The following is a 22991-nucleotide window of genomic DNA, read 5'->3' on the forward strand; positions in this document are numbered from 1 at the left end:
TTGTGATTTGGCACTATATAAATAAAACAGACTTGACTTGACAAACAGTGATTTTTCCCTCTAAACTTCTTACATGTTTTCATTTCAATAAAAGGTCAAACGATCCAATATTTCACCAAAAAACAAAGATAAGAGAAAAAGTCCAAAGACTGAAAACACATTTGTGTATCAGAACTTTGTTTTTTCTTATTTCTCTCCCATTAATCATCTCAAGACCCCTCAGATTTATCTGCTGACCCTTTGGAGGGGCCCCGCCCTTGGGTTGGGAACCACTGAACTAAACTAGCTAACTGTATATAAAGTAGTTCAAACTAGCTCCACCCCCGCAGCTACAACAGTAACATGCTGTTTACACACTGATATTTCAGTATTAATAGTCTAATGATGTCATATACAATAATATATCAGTCAGAGGGACCAAACCACTACTTTTACTGCAATACTTTAACTACATCAAGCTCTTTTACTCGTAATGGAGTATTTTTACTTTGCTTTGTTGGTACTTTTACGTAAGTAAAGGATCTGAATCCTTCCTCCATTACTGTTTTTTAGGTCTTTTTGAACATGAAGCTTCTACAAAGTGTCACCAACTATTTAGCTACAGTATGCTTTGGCCACTCATTTTTCCTTTTGTGTGTTTTTTTTTTGGTTAGAAAGCAAGGATTTCTTTATTAGAGGAATTTTTTTCTGATTCATATAATAATTAAAATGCTCCCCCTACATTGCTCCTTGCATTTGGTGGGTCCCTTTATGGTAAAACTTGAGTCTTAATTTAAGTAAGGGATACATTTTGGTTAGTTTTTTCCCCTATTTTAAATCCCTTACATGTAAACTGGGTTGCTATCGACCTCTGTTTCAACTTGTCCTTGCTTAACAGGAAATGTGTTCAGTTAACAGGACCATTTAATGTGTTTAGTCTAGGAAAACTTTATTACCTCCTTTACAAAACATAATGTAACATGGTCTGTATGGATCTATGGCGCACTCTGCTGTCACTTTACTGACACTGCAAAAACATCCGTCTCAGAAAGTCAAAGTCAGGACCCAAATTTGTATCAAGTTAAAAAAAGGAAAGTTGTCAATATTTTTGTGTGTATAATGGCTTTTTAATCATAATTATTTATATTTACAACAGTTGTAGTTTTTATTTGTCCACTTGAATATTGTATTACAGTAAATGTTTGTTTTAAAGCACATTAAAAAATCTGTTCAGTTTTGTATTTGAAATTAATTGTCAAATCATAACATAATTCACGTTATATTTTTTTCTCTTAATTCAGAGGTTTTCAAACTGGGAGGTGGGCTTCCCCAGGGGGCCTCCAAACAGTTTCACAGGAGGCTCAGTGAATGGAAGTGAAAAAATACTACATTAGTTATTACATTAGTTATCAAAAGGAGGTCACATAGAATAACCTAAATGTGTGTGATTTGGTTAAAGAGATAGTTCAGAGATACAGTAGTTTTGGGAGATTTTACTGTTCTCCCCACTTTCCCAGAGTCAGAAACAAATAAATGCCTTCAGACAAACCTTTTTTTATGTATTTGGTGTAGTCTGAAGTATGTCAAGCAGCAATATCAGGCTATCTTGGCTCAGTTGTTGAGTGTCAATGGGATCAAATAACATAATCATGATCCCACAGGCATCCAGGAATTGAGCGAAACTAAGCAAGTAAACCAAGACTGAAGGGGCGCCGTTTTCCGCCGTTTGCGGAGAGGCCCACAGTCTCAGACTTTGAAAACCCATTTTAATTAATTTCAGTAGTACTTGCAGTATAGGTGCTTTCCTCTTACTACCAGCAGGTGGCAGCAGAGGCTCATTTAACCGTCGACATACAGTTTATTTCTATGTTCGGCAGCTGTGTGGTCTTTGTGTTTGAATGTGCTTCTTGACCGAGGGTAGCCTCTGTAAAAGTTTAATTTGTTCTCAACAATACGGAATTAAAACCTGCACTTTGTTTTTGTTGCGGCGATGAACCAATGAGAAACCGCGTTCCAGCCTCCACCTCCTGTCAACAGACGACGACAACCAATAGAAAGAGAGAATGGGCGGGACAGAAGCGCAAAACCAGAGCCGTGCATAAATCCAGTTTAGCTAAGCAGCTGGGTGCATGTTTATGGGGTGAAATAAACTGTTATGCCTACTTAAAGATTGTAAAATGAGGCCAGGTTAGATTTTGAAGGTGTTTTCATGAATCCAGATGGGAAGAAAGGGAAATTGCATAGAAAACAGAGAGAAAATAAGTACAGGTGTAATAAGTACACGTACACATGCAGAAACGATATTTAGCTTAACTATTAAAATACAGTTCAAGAAAATACAATTATATGTAAGAGATTGTACAAAATGTGCATGTTTGTGTGAACACGAGAGCTTGTGTGTGCAACAAACAGCAGTGAGGGTCAGATGAGTGGGTTGTGTCGATTCACGGCTCTGGCTGCTCTGTGAAGTTGGTAAATAAGGTTTGACCTCGTGGTGGAGAGAGAGAGAGAGACAAACTGGATTAAACACTGTCAGCAACAGCAGCAGGAGGAGGAAGAGTAGGAGGTCGACCGACAGACTACCTGCAACATAACTGTGTCCTGTAAAAAAAGAGCGATGTTAATTTGATGTAATAAAATAGAGTGATTGTTTCTGTCGCGTTTGACCTCTTCAGACAGAGTTGGACAAACAAGCAGGACAGACCCTGCACAACAGCTGCTGGTGAGTACACTGCGACAGATTGTCGTGCATCAGCTTTTTTTTTTTTTTTTTTAAAGTTTGTCTTGTTCACAGTTGCTTTGAGCTCAGACTAGCTTAAAGCGTACCGATAGATAAACAAATAAATAAATAAATAATAGACCCTCTGCAGGCGGCGTGCTGACGCGCCCTCCGTCCATGGCCGCCCCACTTCTGCTTAACTTCACCGACCCGCCAACGCAGCAGTGAATTAGTCCCGAAAAGTATTTTAGCTGCACACTTTTAAATCTCAGTCATCTTTTTTCAAGCAGCTGTGAGGTTAGTTTGAATAATTATCAGTCAACAACGTGGCTGAGGGCGCGTGTTGTCGCAGCCGTGTGGTTACACCCCCACGAGGAAGTTCACTAATAAACATAGATTTCAGATGGGACACAGTGCTGGTAGCACATATATGAAACTGGTCATTTAGAGGATTTTTGTGACATAACTGTCTTAAAGTTTAATAATACTACAACAACTGCATGTATGATGGAGTATTTAGAAGTTTGTGCGTGAAGGGATGTTATGTAATGTAGCTATAAAACATAAACTAACTGCTTTTGGCTGATTATCAATAGGTTATGTAATTTCAACTAAACTTTACCTGAAAACACGTTGAATACTCTCATAATATACTGACAACATGTTTACAATATGTACCAATTGTGTTTGTACCTTTTTATATCCTTAGGGTGAGTATCTGTCGAGGAATAACCTTTTGGCTAACTCTCAATCAATCAATCAACCAATCAGTCAAGCAATCAGGAAGTAAAATGCAGTTCAAAGTGCTTTACAAGTTGTTGACAAACCGTACAGGATGGTAAATATGGATTTTGCATATTTAATGCATACCAAAAAAATGAAAAAGCAAAAGAGTTTATTGAATAAGGCAACAATAAAATGATAAAATACTACACAAATTAAATAGATGATAATAAAAAATGAAAATGTTAATAATATAAAATAGAACAAAAAAAATAATAATGATGATAATAAATAAGATGTATATAATAATACAATTATAAAACACTACATGAAAGCCAGACTCAACAGATGGTTTTTAGTCTATGTTTAAAATGATCAATATCAGTCTGAACTGTCCTTGTTATATGAGTTTTATTAACTGTATACTTTAGCCAGACCAATACAGTTTTATAGACTATTCATATTTGAGTTTCAAAAATGTTTTTGTCAGTGGTCCCTGGAGGACAAGCTGTAATGGAGACACTTGTTTTTAAAGTAACATATCTGGAGTATTTCTGTACTGACGTTGGTTATCAATTATCGGCTGACATATGCACAGATGCCGATATGTCTACAAATAGCTAAGATCAACCAGTATATAATCGGGGCTGATTTAAGGGTTAATATTATACTGCAGGCTCTATTTCTTTTACCCGTTTGCAAGTATGGGAAGTATGTGAATGCATGAATGAATTGTAATTGGAGGAATTTCAGTTTTTACATATAAACATTAGACGAACCAAGAACTGGAATTACAGGTCCAACACCTCAATAAACTACAATAACTGAGAACATTATTCTTGCAATTGCCAAAAATATGAAAAAGACAGTAAAGGGTAATTGTTTTAAGATTTCTTTCCCATTGTCAATATAATGCCACACATAGATTATGTATTTCTACTCTACAGGTTACAGTACATGGTAGAGGTTTTGGCACAAGAAGTTTTTTGGTCCTTCAGTAAAATACTCAAAGGCAGGACCTCCCCTGTTTTGTAGTCTTGTAGGAAATGTGACTTTATTCACGTCTCCCCTGTTAACGGTGGTGACGTCGCTGCTGTGGTGGTTCACCACTGCACACTAACAAGGGAAACATTTCCCACTTTCTGGCTCAGGATCAGTAGTCAAGGGCAGTGACGAGAGCCTATCGGTAAGCCAGCGTTCACACACACATGCTGATACAGACTGCAGGCTATTTCCATAGCAGTGAGTCAACAGCTTGTGGAGGTACAGCAGTAGAGCCCAGACAGCAGCTGAGGATTAGGTGCGTGCGTTCGCCATACAATACCGTGCTTAATCACAGTCAGTGCGCTTTCACAAAAAAACCTTGTAGTGATCTCTCTGTCACTGGGCATCATAATTTTTAGCTCCTCTCTTCTGCTCCCCTCTCTTTTCTACATTATTCCTAGCTTTTCAGAGAGATTGTGTCCTCTCATCTGTCTAGGTGCATACAAGCATCTAGACAGAGCACACACCCACATTGACTAATAGGAAGTTGCTCAATACTGTAGATTACATTTTGCTGTAAACAGTAACTTCTCCCTGATGGTATCTGATTTTTGCAAGTGAAATTTATTCAACCAGTGCAGAGCTGTGCATTGATTGAAGTGTGTTTGTTGTAGCCGTGTATGAAGCACAAGATTTTATATTTTCCATGACCGTTGATATGCATTTTTTCAGCTTTCTCTTCAATTTAAAGGCCACACGATCAAAGTCGGTGTGGTTTGTGTTCGGTATATCGTGGGGAAAAAGAAACAATCAGTGCATGGTATCAGCAGCACAACATAGGCAGACATAACTTATTACCCAATAAAAAATAATCACACTATTTCTTGGTTGTCAATGAAGAGTTGCGTGCATCAAAGTGCAAGAATGCAGGGATGATGGGAGAGGCTGTTGCTTATACTGTATGTGCGCCAAGACATTTGTGTACAGGCATGCATTAGAAAGTTTAATTTTTGCTTCAGTACTAACTTCATATATAAATGTCCTGCCTAGCAGGAGATCTTGCAGGATTTTGCTAGATAGGGGTTGGGAGTAATAACTCTACTTGGATAGATTTATTTGGTTACAACATGCAAAAAACAACAGCAATTAAATAAATCAATTAATAAAAATAAGGCACAAGTCAATTTGTGTAATGTTTCTATTTCCACAAATATATATATATACATATATATATATATATGTGTGTGTGTGTGTGTGTGTGTGTGTGTGTGTGTGTGTGTGTGTGTGTATATATATATATATATATATATATATATATATATATATATATATATATATATATATATATATATATATATATATATAAATATATATCCCATGAGATCATGCTGTTACTTCGTGTCACAATTATGCCAACCCCTGGTCTTATGTCCACCATCTGAAAACACAGAGCTGCCCTGAAGGAGGACAGATGACCCACTTACTGACTCAGTGTGTGTATGTGTGCTGCAGCTCACATACACAACCACACACACACACACACACAGACATATTGCTTTGACTCTTTCAGCACCAGCTTTTTCCACTGGCCTGAATCCCAGCTGAGCTGTGTTGAAGCATGTTGTCACACCCACTCAACAACACCTGTAACACACTAACAAAAACCCACAGTAACGCTACAGATTGTAACAGAGAAGAATGCATCGGGAGCTATGATTAGATAAATGTCGGAGAGATGAAAGGAGTGAAATGACCTTCTCTTTGTGTCCTAAATGGACTTAACAGTATATTCAAGCTAAAGTAAATGTGCGGGTATAGTGCCAACTATTTCATCTTGTCATAACTATTTGTAAAAGATACACCAGATTAACTCTTGGAATTAAATTGTGGAATATTTTTAGATTGGCCTTAGTAGAAAACAATCTCACAGTCATATCAGCAGAGAGAAATAGAGAGAGGTACATGAACCAAACACGTGCACCCACATTAGCTCGTGCACAGAAATAGCTGGAGCAGGCAACAGCCAGCAGCTCTCGAACTTCTCCCTCTTAGTTTGCAGTGATATTTTCAGATCCAGGTCTGGATCACATACACATACATCCACAGCTGTCACGCATGCACAGCATTCCCCTCACCTTTCATGTGTGTGCACACTCAAGGATTGGAAGTCACGAGTATTTTTAGACAAAGTATTAAAGTCGTTTCAAGATGTGACAGCTGTGCGCTGGTGAGTGTGCTTGTTTCTACTTGGCAGCACAAAGCGTGTTGACGACAGGTTTTACTTCTCGTTCCATTTGCTTTCTTGTCTATCTGTATATATTTCTCTCGGTGTTCCTCTCATCTTTCCTGACATGTTCATGACCATAGACTGTAAACAATAATGGACGTCGCCCCCATGATGTCACCAATTGGTTTCTAGATTCCTGTTTTGAAGCCTTTGCATTTTGACCGTCGCCATCTTGGATTTTTTTGAGCCAGAAGTGACCATATTTGGACAAGAGGGTGGAGCTGACCCTAATGCTAGCTGCTAGCTTGGTTAGCACAGTGCATTTACAGTCTCTGCTTAGCTGTGATAATGCTAATGCTAATTTTCACTACTGAAAAACAGGCTTAAAGCCATTAAAAGAAAATGTACTTACCAGAAAAACTGAATAGTACTTTTAGTACAACCAAGCGCTGAACAAGACCAGGCTGTAAACATGTTTATTTCTGCTATAGAACTGGGGAGGAGTTTTTGGCACCTGTGTGTTGGCTTCATTTTTCAGCCCCTGAGGTTGCCGCTTGTTCATGACACACATTTAGATATGTGACCTCTCATTCTGTCTGTCTCTTTATTGTCAGTGTACAGCATGAACCCCTCCACATTACCAGGCCTGCTTTGTATGGAGATATAATGTAACTAATGTGTTTTTTTTTTGTTGTTGTTGTTTTTTCTTTTCCTCCCTCTCTCTCTCTGTCTCTATCTCTAGTCCATCATGGCAGGTGATATGATGTTATTGATGCGAGGCCTAGCTAAGCTCAGCCAGGCAGTGATAGAAACACAGAGCAACACCCTGCGCAATGGGACAGGTGAGTTCAACATTTACTTCCTAAATTAGAAAAATACAGCGTGTTTCTCCAGCAATTATTTATCTTCCACAGGTCATTGTCACATTATGGAAATAAAAGTTTTGGCATTTGTCTTTGGCATTTATATTTTGGTTGAGAGGTAAATGCTAGCAAGCTATTTTTGTATATGAAAGACTTGATAATGTACAAATATACTAGACTTCCATAAATATAAAGGACTATAAATGAAAATGTTAGTGTTTGTAGCATGTTTTGGAAGGACTAGTGCTAGTAAGCCACTGTGGAGTAAACCAAATTAGCATCTTCTGTAACCTAATTGTAAGTTCATGGTAGCTAGCAAGCTAAATGTGATACATTGACATACCGCAGTTTAAATAAATTCCACCATATTTTTATTGTCTTGCACTTATAATGGGCACTAACATTGATATTTCTTTCTGTATAGTTAGTTTCTATTGTACTGAAGAGCTAACAAGAGTCTTCTTTGATATTTAGTTCCAGGTGTTGGTGCTGCTGTTCAAAGCGTCCAATCGGCTGCTGAGCAAGGCCTCTCTGCTGCCATGATGAAAATGCAGGTGCGTGTGCTTATGTGTATGTTAAATTACGTGAATTGGGAGTACAGAGTCGTAAAGAGCTGTATATTGCATTAAATATCGAGAGTATACTGTGAGTATCTTTCCATTTTGTAAGAGTGTTTATGTGTTTTTTCTGTCCAGGAGCTATCTGGCCAGCAGCAAGCCTCTTCCTCAGAGTCAGACTTCGACTTTCCTAACGATGAGTTCAAGGAGGAAGGTGCAGACTTTATGACAGATCACAAAGGAAGTAGTGATGAGGGAGCCGCCAAGCACAGTGCAGCAGAAGGGAGCCATGTTAGTGGGAAACAGTCGTTGTTTGAGGGATACAAAGATCCCAGCAACCAGTTTAAACAGACCAGATCTTACCACCATGACTCCAGGTATAAAAAGTCTCTTATTCAATTACAAACTGCAGTTTTTTCAGAGATTTTTCTGCTCTTTCGAGGATGAAGTTAATCATTTTTGCTGTGTGCATGTCAGGCGTTTCGTGGGAAATCATCATCTCTACAACCACAGTCTGAACAGGCATATGTGGGGACAGCTTCACTGTCAGCATTCGATCAAACAAGTTAGGAGCTACCATCAGGACCCGTCCACAGTTGGAGGGCTGACAGCCGAAGACATCGATAAAGCCAGACAGGGCAAGAGGGCTGAGACCAAACCACACAAACAGATGGTAATTCCTATTTCTCAGTTCCTATTCCCAAACACACGCATAAACACGGATGGAAACCACATACCTTTCTGCACACACTTTTGACATGTACATAGAAATGAATCTTTACTGCTCTGTCTTCTTTAGTTGAGCGAGAGAGCCAGAGAGAGGAAAGTACCAGTGACCCGGCTTAGCAGACTGGCCAACTTTGGAGGTAACACAACTCTTACTCTTACTGAATCTTGGCTCTTTGTCTGACTGTGACGGTAGGTATGTGTGCCTGTGTGCAAGTACACCTCTCCGTCTTTCTGTCTGTCAATACAAACAGTATAACATTGTAAAATAAAGCCTTGTTTGGTTGGTCGTTCTAATAATTCAGACGGATAAGCCTTAAAGGTGCAGTGTGTAGAATTTAGTGGCATTTAGCATTTAATTAGTGTGTAATGCCATGAAGATAAGAATCATTGTGTTTTCATTACTTTAGAATGAGCCCTTTATATCTACAAAGGCAGTGGGTCCTCTTCCACGGACGCCGCTGTGTTGCACCACCATGTTTCTACAGTAGCCCAGAACGGACAAACCAAACAATGGCCTAGAGAGGGCCTTCCATGAGTTTCCTACACTACGCTAGTCTCCTATGCACTAGAAAGGGAGGGGTGAGGGGTTAAAATCTGCAATGATGCCCTAGATGCCACTAGATCCCACACACTGCTCCTTTAAGTAATGCCAACAAAACACAGTGGATATGCGAATCATGAATAACTATTTGTGTTTACATAATATTACATCATGGTGATGAATAATAATCAACCACTGAATCACATTTTACAACTAGTCAACTAAATTTCTAATAATGCGTAATGTGACATGAAATGGACTTGTTGAGGATTTGAAAAGTTATCTTAACCTTGTAATCTTCACTCTGATTGTTACCTCCCACCCCCCTTTAAGCCGGGGTCACTGGGTTTAAGGTAGTTCGTCTTATGACACTGAATGACCCTCTCAAGGTCTCTGCAGTGATTTTTCTTAAATAATAAATGTACAACAAAGCCTTCAATTGTAGGAAAACTAGCAGTTGTAACTTAGTCATGGTGCCGACTTAGCAATGCCGCGCATGCCTTGTACGTTGTGGTTAGTTTTGGTATAATTTACAGTGTGTATTGCTTAACATTGCAAAATATTTAGTGTGAAGGTGACATCTTATCAGATGAAAGCATGTTCTAGTCTCTAAGTCTTATCTAGACAGGATGTGTCTTTGTTTTGTTTTTTTCAGTGTAAAAATGGTCACACAAGCTTAGTGAAATGTTCACAACCTGCCTCGGGTGTAGTTTAATGTGACACGCCAGAGCTCGTAGATCAGCAGCTTGGAGCCTCATTACAGAGGGTTGATGGATCAGTTAACAGGTGGAATAAAGTGGGACAGAGAAGGACAGAGAGAGGAAAAACATAACTGTGTGTCAAAGTATACTCAGAACAGATGAGTCAGACTGGACTGCCAACAAAAATATATGCAGCAGAATTAAGCCGCAGCACATACCAAACGACTATGAGTCATACAGGCTATAGTAAAACGCAAAGGGCAGAGCTGTGTTGGTTCTGTATGTTGACAGTTGTAATATTTAGAAGGTGTTGGAGAGGAGTGGAGAGGGGAAGGGAGGGGAAGAGAGGGGGTGGAGGAATGTGGCCTCGGTCTGTCCTTCACTCTCCTGCAATGTTTGTTGACAAAGTAATACAGGTTATTCTTTCTTTTTGCCTGGTCATGTTTTATTCACAGCTGCAAGTGGAGAGAAGGAACGCAGATTTCAGACACTTAAGTTTGAGAAGAAGCAGCAAAAGTGATTTATAGTATCATAAATCTGTTGGCAGGCTCTCTGGCAACAGATTACAACAACCTTGCTTAGGTGTGTCCTTGCTGTTGTCATGCATATCACTGCCTTCAAAGGTTTGCTGAGGTTCTGAATACCAAATGATGGAAAAAAGAACTCTCTCTTTTAAAAGTCTTGTGTAAATAGTGTCCAGCAGCCACAGTTTGAACACACGGCTGTCTCAAATGATAGACAGACACTTGTGCTCGGTCTGGAAAAAAATTTGTGTCACTCAGAGATTCAGCAGGAAACGCTGATCTCTGTTTGGCAGCAAGTTTGTATATATTTATATATATAGAGTGACACGATGATGGCTCATCTGCTGTGCAAGTGTTTATGTGTGCAAGTTGCTACCAACTGCTGCACATTTGAAATCCCCACTTAAAGCAGGAACACAAATGCTGTAAGATGACAAAGTACGTGGGTCATGGAAAAGAAAGATTATACTTTGTCAGATTACAGAAGGAAACACAGACACACAAACACATACTGTATACCGAACAAAGATGCCAACACATTTTGTGGCGCACTGCCTCGTTCCCTCGGAGCCAACCCGTCTCCAACGTGTTTTTGACCAATGAAGGAATGCTTAGTCAACTTGTATACAGGACACAGAGCCACACTGTCTTGATTTGTCCGTCTGCTGTTGCATTTCAGATTTGTGGCTTCAGAGACCGCTGACTAACTGATTATGTAATGCTGAGTTATGTAAGGTGGAGACGGGGATCTGAGGAACTCGCTTACAGACAACAACTCTCACAGTCTTGCCCTTTTCCTTTTCTTCATCAGCTAGAATATTTATTTCAGACAGTATTTCAGAAGACTAATTGCCACATGATTTAATTTCCATCTGCTCTGTTTGAATGGCAGAAGTGCAGCTGTTACAGTTCTGTCATCACACAATGCTGAGTTAATCAGTGTTTATCTTTTATTTGTCTCACATTATCTTTTGCATATGTTATGTTGATGCAAGTGATATTCTTCAGAGACAACAGATGGCTTCCATATATTTATTTATGCACACACAGAGACATCGCTGAGCACTGGTGGAATATTCTGACAAGTTTATGGTGTGAATGTCCCATTCAGACAGCTGCCTGAATGGGACATTCACACACACACACTGACCAATTGACTCACTGAATGGATGTTTTTACAGTCTCACTGTGCAACTGTGTGCTTTTATGTTTCTTTTAAGTTTTTGTGATATTACTCACAAATAAACACCATTTTACAAAGTTTAATGTCCTGTTACATGATGAGCACATTGCTACATTAGAGTTTTTATAATATTCTTTAATTGTGTTGTTGGTCTGTCTGTGTTTTTGCTCCAGGTTTAGCTGTAGGTTTGGGTATTGGAGCACTGGCAGAAGTCGCTAAGAAGACCATGAGACACACTGGTGCCGCTGCAGCAGGTAACACACAAACACACACACTTGCACACACACAGCCTATGTACAATGAATAGCTTTTACAGCCTTATCTTGTTGTGTATAGAAGAAATATACAGCAAGGTTTACTGTTAACATTGATATTCAGGTATTTTTGTGATACTCAAGTATTAATTCTCTTTAGTGCTAAATCATGTACATGGCTAGTTATGATACTATGTTGCTGAGATTATAGTTGTTTCTTTCTGAGTGCATTGAAATATATTTGCGTGTACAGGAAATGTTAGGATCATCATGTAAATGTGCTATTAAAGTAATAAGGCCCCATCAGAGAGATAAATTCAGAATACTTTTGTGTCTGTAAGATAAGATAAGATGGTAAGAACAAGTAGATATTTTGCAATTGCCTCCTGATGAATAGCGCTATTATGCAAGTGAACATTATTTGTTTGCAGAACTATCCTCCATGCCTGTCGTAACATGTAGGCAGATACATGCAGCCATTACATGCTTTTTGTATGCCTCCCTCACCAACCTGCCACCTAAACAGACATTCCTGCTCTGCACTTTGAGCCTGCTAATCCAAAAAACGGAGCTAAGCTGAAACAGAGCGTACAGGCGTAAATCGGTGGCATTTGTGCGTCTGTTTGCTGGTGTGTGTGTGTGTGTGTGTGTGCGCTTTAATCCAGCAGGGACACTCTGAACACACTCATAAGTGTGTGTGTGTGTGTGTGTGTGGTAAATCTCTGTTAAAGCCTCTGAAGTCTGCTTCAGACATACCCAACCACACTACCTGACGACCTACTGACACATATACACACAGATGCTCACTGTGGTTATATACGTAAGCACATGCACATACTGTATATGAACCTGAACCTAAAACTACTGATATGGATTTTGATTGATGCTAAAAGACTTTACACAAACATAAAACAGAAAAAAGTTTGTTTTCGATGTCAAAACACCCTGCAGAGAAAATGTTGTCTCTAAAGGTTTAGTGTTGAGATGGTGCTTTAAAAACAGGCATTGTATGTAACAGGAACCATTTTGTATGAAACCTAAACTGTCCTGCGCTTGTTTTGTGCTGCTGCAGGTGAAAATAAAAAGTCCGTTCTGGACTCAAGCCCGTTTCTGTCCGAGGCCAACGCCGAACGCATCGTCAGAACTTTGTGCAAAGTCAGAGGAGCGGCATTAAAACTCGGACAGATGCTCAGCATTCAAGGTGAGTGACAAACCCACACGTACACAAATAAAAGAAAAGGAAAAGATGAGAGTCAAAGTGGAAACAAATGAAAGAGAGAAGGGTGGTGAGGGAGAAACTAAGGAAAGCAGAAGAAGAAGCATATAAATTCATTAATGCGTGTTGCGGTAGAGCTTCTGAAATTCTTACTTTGATATTGTGCAGCAACAGTCTTGATATGCCAACCATCCAGTGAGGAAAAACAGTCCAAAAAATTACACACATACACGTACCGCTTCCACCAGCCGTAGAGGCCACTAATCCTCATGTATAATTAGAAAGTGCTCTATCCCTGCACTGTGTTTCAAGCAGAAATTGTACAGCACAGTAAACCCTGCATCACAGACAACTATCAGTGAAGAAAGCTGGCACAGAAGTCTGGTTTTTGCTGGTCAGTGATTATCAGTTTGTGTCAGCTGTTCTGTGCCAATAAGCTGCAGTTGATTTACTAAGCACGGATACAGTGTTTTTCCTGATGCTACAGTTTTGGTGAGCTGGTGATTGTTTTCTGTATTCTGTGTCAAACATACAGATAGCAGCAGCAACAGCAACAGCTTATATTTGAAACTGCAGTGTAAGTTATTGCTTGTTTGCGTTGCTGAACATACCGTACGACAGATTATACAACTGGTGAAGTCAAAGACTGGAAATCCGATGGCAGTAAACATCCTGACACGGAGGTAAAGCAGCCGGGTCGGATAACATATCATTATTTTTGGTTATCACTACGGACCCCGCTGCCTGACTTTGGCAGGCGACCTTTGTCCCTTGGCATTCAGACATTATAGTGCGATAAATGTAACACAAAAACATGAGTAGAGGAGAAAAGGACATTGGCTGCAGAATGTTTGATAATCAGGTTTCAGCACAGTGGATTGACTGGGTTTGGGGGGGGGGGGGTGTCACAGCTTTACTCTCTCTGAGGTGGTGACAAGTCGATCCTTAAATTCTATACAAAAGGGTCACAGCAGTCCTCTGTAGCTGGACACACACAACCTCGCTGCTCCTCCCACATAGCGCGAAATGGACAAAGGTTGAAAAAGACTTAATAATAGGCAACAACTGGCAACACGGAAACATGGCTGTAAATCTAGACGCTAAAAATCCCTGCAGTGGTCTTCAATATGCACTGCTGACATTTATCCGTTATGGCAGGAATGCAGTTGAGGTTTGTTTTCAGATAGGCCGGATGATTGTGCGTCCAACCATTGTACCCTTTAGCACATGTCTACCATAGTGTTAACCTTGAGAGGTTGCAAACTATTTTAAATCTGAGAATATAGTTTGTTATTTTGCTCCCTCATATTTTTAGCTTTTTCTTATGATAGTATTTAAACATGGAGTCTTTAATGATTTCACTTGACTTTAGACTGATACTCTTAGTTAGTCTCTTGGTCTGATTTAATTCAGCTCAGTTCAATAAACCCTTGTGTGTTTCTGTGTTTGAAATTAGAGTTGGGTGATATGATCTACATTTGACATCCATTACTGATTTTGCCATACTGTTTATTATACCATAATAGCTCTGGGTTTATTAGGCCAAAGTGGACAGTTTTGCATATCAATAAACAAGACTCCTTTATTGCATCATCTGATTTTTGTCAGCAATGTGATGGAGTACCCTGATTTGTCAGTTATTTAATTTACTGGATGCCAAAAACAGACATTCCTGTTCCATAAATTTCCATAAATTGTTTTTTAATTAGTTCTCCAGATAATTACAGTATGATATACAGTATATTGATATCATAATACAAGATAACACATACATGATAAGAGGATTTCATTATTTAACCCACTCCTGTTTCAGATGATGCATTCATCAACCCTCAACTCGCCAAGATCTTTGAGCGCGTGAGACAGAGTGCTGACTTCATGCCAATCAAACAAATGACGGTAAGGATTTTTTCTTTTCATTTCTTTTGCATCAGTTGGCAGTTGTCATTTGATAAAGGCGTATTACATTATTATTATTATCATTATTACACTGAATTCATGTTTAACTTCATAACAACATCAGTTAAAAGATGAAATTAGAAACTGAAAATCTATCTCTAAAGGTGGACTGTTGTTGATGATGTTGTTATTGAATTAAGTTGTTATTGTTGTTAAGTTGAATATGTCAATACTAAAAATAATACTAAAACAACTGACTTGAATCCAAGTTGGCCAGGCTTGAAAAAAATTATAAAACACCTGTCAACGTACCTGTATTTACACTCTTCTGTTCATGTGTCTGACCTTCTACAGAAAGCATTAAACAGTGACTTGGGTCCTAATTGGAGAGACAAGCTCGAGTCATTTGAAGAGCGTCCGTTTGCAGCGGCGTCCATTGGCCAAGTTCACCTGGCGAGGATGAAGGACGGCAGGGAGGTGGCCATGAAAATACAGGTTGGCTTTGAGCGTGTGTGTGTGTGTGTGTGTGTGTGTGTGTGTGTACACAGAGCATTCCCATGTTATGAAGACAAACACTGTAACCGGAGAGTGTGTCTCACATTTGTTTGTCTCTCTTTCTCATGTACTCATACACACATGCAGAGAGAAACCATGCAGAATCTGATCTCTCTGGTCTGTTTATAGACTTTGTTTACAGATCAGAACAGAGACAAATCAGTTGCATGTGGTTTCTCTCTGAGAAACATCTGAGCAAATGTTATTTTATGACTTTACAGAATTTATGTGTCTAATTGCCATCTCAGTTGTTAGAAATAAATCTTTTTAGATCTTATAAAGGATATGCCAGTAAAATGTGTTGTAATGGTATTATAATTATCTCATTATAGATGATAATTACAGCCCAAAGTTATGATTTCATTATACTGTGAAGACATTTAGAAAAACCTTCAAGTGACATTAATAACAAAATGCTAACAGCTTTTTTCCCCCTTATTTTATGATTACAATTAAATTTAAAAAAGGTTTTTCTTTCCTTTCCTCTTCTTCTGTTGCTCTGTCTGTTCATCGCCAGTATCCCGGTGTGGCTCAGAGTATCAACAGTGATGTCAACAACCTGATGACGGTGTTAAATATGAGCAATGCCCTACCTGAAGGTACAGTCACATACATATATGGAAACACAAACATGCTCCACCTTCTTATTTCTACACAGACGACACACACGTGCACAAACACACTCAGTGTTACTCAACACTGCCTGTTACTGTTTGTCTCATTCACTTCAATTCTCTTGTGCCTTCACCTCTCCATCTGCTCCTGTTTTATTGTCCTGTACGCTTCTCTTATCTTCTTCCACCTGTTTTTGGCACGTGAAGGCTCGTCTTTCACTGTCTCCCCTTCTGTTTGTGACTTTCTGTCTCTTTAGGTCTGTTTCCAGAGCACATGATAGATGTGATGAGAAAGGAGCTAGCACTGGAGTGCGACTATATCAGAGAAGCCAAGTGTGCAAATAAATTTAGGTGAGCAATATGTTGCAAGTGTCTGAGTGCTTATCTGCCACAATCTAGAAAGTCTCCCAAAATGTTTCTTTAGTGCTACCACAAATCAACCATATAGATTTGATACTGTTTACGGATTACCCTCATCTCCTTAATCCAGGGAGCTGTTGAAGGACCATCCGTTCTTCTATGTACCAGAGGTGATCCAGGAGCTGAGCAGCAACCATGTCCTGACTACTGAGCTTGTCTCTGGGTTTCCTCTGGACCAGGCGGAGAACCTCACACAGGAGCTGAAGGAAGAGGTATGACTAATATACACACGGATAGGAATTTAGCTGACTAATGGGTGCAGTGAGCTGGAAATAAACACAGCAGTTAATGTGTTCAGAGGGATGTGTGTGACGACAAAGAAATATTTTTTTCCAATTAAAGTTACTACTAGGAGCTTTTAACTGGTTTTGAGAGAGTCTCATGATGCCTCTGATGCCTCTATATGACCAACATAAGCAAACGAGACCATCAGCGAGAAGATCGGCTATTTCTATACAGTTATTCTAAATTCCCCGCAAAATCAGATGAAACAATTAACGGCACGCAGACTGGAAGAGCCAATGTTTACATTACATGTAACATTAGCATGAGGGAGAACAAAGACGTTACTAGGACGAGGGGAGGGCATCATTCTTCATTTGATAACGTTAAAAGTAAAGTTAGACTTGTTGTTGGCTTCCTCACTCATTTTAGAAAAGACGAGAGAGAAAAGAGAGAGAGAGTGTGAGCGAGCTGAGAAGTGGTGGTCGAGCAAGCTAGAGAGTGAATGAAGAGAGCGAGTGGCGGTGTAGCGAGAGCAAAGGTGTAAATCAGAGAAATGACACGTTACTTTCTGATTGTTTCACAGCGGTTACGCTCTAAAGCACAAATAAACACGCTCACACCTCCGCACAAGCTTCCGGGAAGATGCCACATTGCTGGATTTGGTGTGAATGCAGCCTTACAGATGTATGAATGATACTAAAACAAAGTTTACTTTGCGTCACCATCATCATATTACAAATATTAATCTTACATAGCCACAAACAGATATATTACCTCATCACTATGCGTCCTGCAAACAACTGCGTTTAAAAAAAAAAAAAAAAAAAGCATTAAAAGCAAGTAGTGTCTTTCTTTCACTCGCTTCCAAAACAAACGCACGCGCTACCCAAGATCTTTATGACATGAGGCAGTGGTGCTCATGGGAAATGTAGTCTTCATTCCAGGAAAACACCACCGATTTTGTCAGCAGGGGCTGCTAAAATCAACACAAAATGAATGTTCCTTGTAGAAACTTTTATATCTGGATAGAAAGATGGGCCTCTAGTGGCGGGAAAGAGAACTGCATCCCTTTTACACAGTTTTCTTCCCTCTTGTCTTGTTCCCTCCCATATCTCCCTGCTCCCCTCACCCCTTAACGTTTCTCTGTTTCCTAGTTGACCTCAGTGCATTGAACTTCATTGGCATTTTGCGGCTTTAAAAAGTCCCCAAATTAATATATTATTAATACCAGTGAACAACAATAGGATCTATATATCTTTGTCTCTGTTTCAGATCTGTCAGAACATCTTGGTGTTGTGCCTCAGAGAGCTGTTTGAGTTCAGGTACATGCAGACCGACCCGAACTGGTCCAACTTCTTCTATGATCCACAGACACACAAGGTGAGTCTGTCTTCAGTCTAAATAATACAAATACTACAGCTAATACAATAACTACAACAACAACTAATAATAATAATAATGACAAGTCAATAACACTGAGATTTGAGAGTAATGAAGGTGATAGTTGATCATTGGTTTGTTTTTCTCTAGGTGGCACTGTTGGACTTTGGAGCCACCAGAGGATTTGATCTAAGTTTCACTGATGTCTACATAGAGGTAAGACCCATCAGCTTTATTATCATGTAATTTCATGTATTCCAGCATTACCATATAACAATGAATACCGAAAAAGGTTAGTTAAAGTTTTTCTCTGTGTTAAATCTGTATTTTGTAAATAAACAAGCTGCCTGGGAAGTTACTGCCACTACTGCTGTTGTTCGTTTTTGTTTTGTTGCAGAAAAAGACATTTTGTAATCTAAGGTGGAAACATGCTGTAGTGTAGTTTGTCTCACATTGAATCGTCATTGTGAAAATCTTACTGTCAAGTCAAAACTTTTGAAAAAACTATAAATTACCAAATTTTGGATAAGGGATTAAAACAATGTTAGTGACATTCATGACCTGTCTGTGATTGTAGCTTATCCGGTCAGCTGCTGAGGGCGACAGAGAGGGAGTTCTGAAGAAATCTATTGAGATGAGGTTCCTGACTGGGTATGAGTCCAAGGTAAACATCTCTTTGTACTTTATCTGTCTGCTTTATGTCAAGGCTACATTTCATATCAGTGGGCTGCCTTGAAAATTAAAAGTGGCAACCACAAGCTTGTGAAATAGGATGTGGTGGTGACAAAACTCGCACAACAAAAACATCCGTGTCTCAAATCTTTTAACTTGTTTGCTTTGCTGTTATAACCTTTATGTATGAGGCTCTTCTTCTGAAGCAAATACTCCATAAAAGTGTCACCTTTTAGTATAGTTGGTCATGCAGCGTGTTTTCTACTTTCCATGTTCAGGCGATGGTGAACGCCCATGTGGATGCGGTGATGATCCTTGGTGAGGCCTTCGCCTCTGAAGAGCCCTTCGACTTTGGTGCCCAGTCCACCACCGAGAGAATCCACAACCTCATCCCTGTGATGCTCAGGCATCGGCTAACGCCGCCTCCCGAGGAGACGTACTCACTGCACCGCAAGATGGGCGGCTCGTTCCTCATCTGCTCCCGGCTGCATGCAAAGCTGCGATGCAAGGACATGTTCCAAGCGGCATATCAGAAGTATTGGGAAGGCCGCACACCGCCCTCTCGTTCAGCCTGAGCCAGTCCCAATCGTCAGGCGGTTTGATGGACAGGTCCTGGGGCCAACAGCAAAGGCGGCAAGGTCAAAGTGTGTGACGCTGCAGAGCTGCAGATAAAACAGTTCAAGAGGAGGCCATGTTACCCACCTTTAACTGTCACCGAGCACAAGCTTATCTTTCCCATTTTGGGCATCCCACTACAATGAGGTTTTGCAAGGCACTCATACATATTTACAGTCACCGTTTCTTAGTTTGAAAGAGGGAGCAGCAGCACGGCTTTAGTAGTGCTTTAAACTCTTACCTATATATGGCCCTGAGAGGACAGACTGAAAAAAGGTGGGAGGTGGATGTAAGCAGAGCGAGAAACAGCCTTGAATAGGTGTAAAATGAATGTAAAAGGGTAGGAATTTTATCTCTTCTCTGATGTTTTGTTTTGCTGTGTTTTGTTGATTTGCGGATAATCATATCAACTGTCTGGTTGGCCAAAAATATCATAGGTGGTAAAATGAAATGTTGACTGTATTAAGAAACAGGACTGAACTTTTACTGTAAACCCAAAGTTATGAAACAATGGGGTTATTACTGTATATGGGCAGTATCAGTCACAGTTAGTGTCGGCCAACATGTCTGACTTCTATTGCTTTTTTCAAACTTCTGTCTGAATACTGGATGTTGTCAAAGGAAATTAGATTTTCTTGACATGAATAACTCAGACTTGGTTGTAAAATTAGAAATCAGATGAGATGTAGCATCAAAAGACAGAGCCAGTGTTGAAGTCGACATTTTGCCAATTGATCAAGTCCAGAGTCATTAACGGTAGAAAATGTGACAAACTGGGATTTGTCAACATTTATACACAAGAAGGGTCTGACTTTTAAGTCATGTATGTGTAGTGTATCTTCTGTATCAGTGTAGCCATTGAGATTTACAGTGCTGAATGCTGCCATTCACCTAGTTGCTTTTGATAGCTTTTAGCTTTTTGAGTAGAAAGTTTGTGGTACATTTAAACCGTCAGTTTGTTTCAAGTGACCATTAACAAGACCTCCAGTATCTGTATGTTTTGACGAACCTCAGGTTGAAGCATGGTTTTACTCAGTGTCTGTTAATAGATTTTTCCCCTTTTTGTCCTGTCGATGGTTGCATCTGATGGTGTCTTTAAACATATGGTACAGACTTATCAATGAATTCCAGCTGATGAATAACAAAAAAAAAAAATAGCATTGTGACTCAGAATTACGGTTTTAATTCTGAAATAACAAGAAATAACAAGATTCAGTTCTTCTAGTACCAAAGCCTGATTTGTAGTAGGTGATTGTAAAATGTGAAATGAAACCACACGGATCCTTGTTGCTCTCTGAAAGAAGATCAAGTCTGACAGGAACACCGGGCCTGTCATGAATGTTAATGAACTACCGGGATGGAAGAGGCTCATCCTGATATCGCACAAGCCCGGCTCGTTGGGGCTCTCCTCGCTCCCGCAAGTCGGTAATCTCTCTCTCTGCGCCTTCTCGGGTGCGAAATCCTCCGTCACCTGGCTGGCGCGCGTGTGACTGCGAAAGTTCTCTCTACTCTGCTGTGTGAATACAGTTTTAATGGTCTCTGTGGTGTGAAGCTGAAAGAAAAAAAACAAAAAAACTGAGGTGCCTGTAGTTGCCAGTGAGGGTAGAAATTTCTCCTTTGTATTTCATATCAAGACTTGATGAAAAGATGGTTTAAATTTTCTAATCAAAATGCATTCTTTACTGAAAGTTGTGATAAAGATATTGTATGGAAAAGAGTAAATGTTTGATCTATACTTGTCATGTGGCTCTTTGTGTTTTTTGTGTGTGTGGTCTCAATACTTTTATGACTGTAGCTCTTGAAGACATGAAAAAAATGTGCTGCAGAAAAACATAAATCTCAATGTATATCTTACCAACTTGCGTCCATGTATCTTGGCCATTAAGTTAAGAAGTTTTAATGTGTGTTTAGAAGAAGGAAAAAGAGAAAATACAGTAGTGGGAGAGAGATAGAGGTTGTCTTCCTTATTTAGCAATGCCTTGGCCAGGAGAGGAGGAAGTGGTAGAGAGCCTGGGAAATATGTGTGCACACTCACACAAGTATTCACCAAAGTACACATACGTACTTCATTATCCCGGCCAATGAATCGTGCCAGTGCTCACGCAGAGGCAAGTGAGTGGTGAGTGCATGTGGATAGACACGTACATTTCTCTTCTTTGTCTCTGGACTGCCATACTTTGGGTCTGCGCTCAGAAAATCCTGCGCACACACTTTTTCCAACTTATTTTTCAGTTGCCCACAGTGTGTTGTGATGTACCTCGACAGCCAGCATGTGGCGCTGTTGTGTTTCCAACCAGTGACTCTCAGCTTTAGCAATTACTGAAATGCATCACAATAATAACACGAAGGCAAAGCCCAACCAGTTGGAGCCGGCCAAATAATGATATGAAACTCAGCTGGCTGCATGAGGACATTTAATGTAATTTCTGCTTTATTAGATAATATTCTGCAAGCAGAGGTGAATTAAATTAGAATGAGAGATGAGTACATAAAACAGCAATCATCATTAACTGGGAGCAAACTCATATATGATATTGATAGTATGATGGTGAAGTCTCAGCCACCAGAGCAGCAAATGTTTTATTCACATGTATGCTCACATACTTGAAAGTATATTTTTGTGGTTGTATAAACTAATTAATCTAAATATACTCATTTTATGTCTGCCAACCCAGTAATCTAAAGCATTTATGAAGTACATTTTACATTACATGGATTTATAGCTTGCCAAGAGTAATTTCATTAATTCGAGTCAAATGCCATCTGCTGTTTTCCCAGAAAAAATGTTCTAAAACTGTATTCTACAAACCACATTTGACTACCAGCCAACTCTCCGAGAGACACTGGTTGCCCTTAGAATATTTTAACCATAAGGTCAGGTCTTAAATACTTTAAAGGCCATTTTCTTGTAAATACTTTGTGATTTGAACACTATTTGGTTTAAATGAGCCCAGGATGTCGACTCACTGACTAAGATGGAAAACGGTTTCTAACCGGCGTTGTCACTGCACTACATCTTGGTGACCTGAATGTGTTTTGACATCGCGACTTGCTGAGCTGAGATGGAAACAACTCAACTCTGGTTGTGTTTACACTACTGAGAGGATGGTAGGGAGTGAAGGGTCAGAAAGACCAAGTGGTGACAAATCCTTATTTGGTGAGGGAGGACAGTCAGCAACTCTCAGCAACTCTCAGCACAATCCTTAAAGGCAAACACTCACGCTAACTTTACCAGTTTTATTCAGCATGACTTGCCTTTTCATCCTCCTAACCAGCATCCCTGTACAGACGGTTAATGAGACTATTTTTAATATTTCCATGGAAACAGATTTTATACAGTTTTAGTGAGAGAGTACTCAAGAAGTGCACCTCTGAGCCTTCAAGCTAAATCAGATCAACTCACTTCATGGA

General features: G+C 39.7%; 1 protein-coding gene across 2 annotated transcripts; it reads left to right on the forward strand.

Annotated features, from left to right (window-relative positions):
- The first annotated feature begins 2562 nt into the window (after positions 1–2562).
- coq8aa (coenzyme Q8A, genome duplicate a) lies at positions 2563–21322 on the forward strand. 2 transcript variants are annotated; one of them, XM_042391098.1, is made up of 17 exons: positions 2563–2701; positions 7375–7474; positions 7970–8049; positions 8191–8429; positions 8530–8725; positions 8852–8918; positions 11904–11984; positions 13057–13185; positions 15014–15099; positions 15454–15594; positions 16172–16253; positions 16526–16619; positions 16759–16900; positions 18186–18293; positions 18444–18509; positions 18871–18957; positions 19244–21322. In XM_042391098.1, exons 2-17 carry the CDS (start codon positions 7381–7383, stop codon positions 19538–19540), a joined length of 1989 nt encoding a protein of 662 aa, XP_042247032.1. In that variant the 5' UTR covers positions 2563–2701; positions 7375–7380; the 3' UTR covers positions 19541–21322. The 2 variants fall into 2 exon arrangements, with proteins under 2 accessions (XP_042247032.1, XP_042247035.1); XM_042391101.1 differs by having other exon boundaries at positions 8575–8725.
- Positions 21323–22991: the final 1669 nt, after the last annotated feature.

This window comes from Thunnus maccoyii, chromosome 17 (assembly GCF_910596095.1).
Source record: "Thunnus maccoyii chromosome 17, fThuMac1.1, whole genome shotgun sequence".
Taxonomy (NCBI): domain Eukaryota; kingdom Metazoa; phylum Chordata; class Actinopteri; order Scombriformes; family Scombridae; genus Thunnus; species Thunnus maccoyii.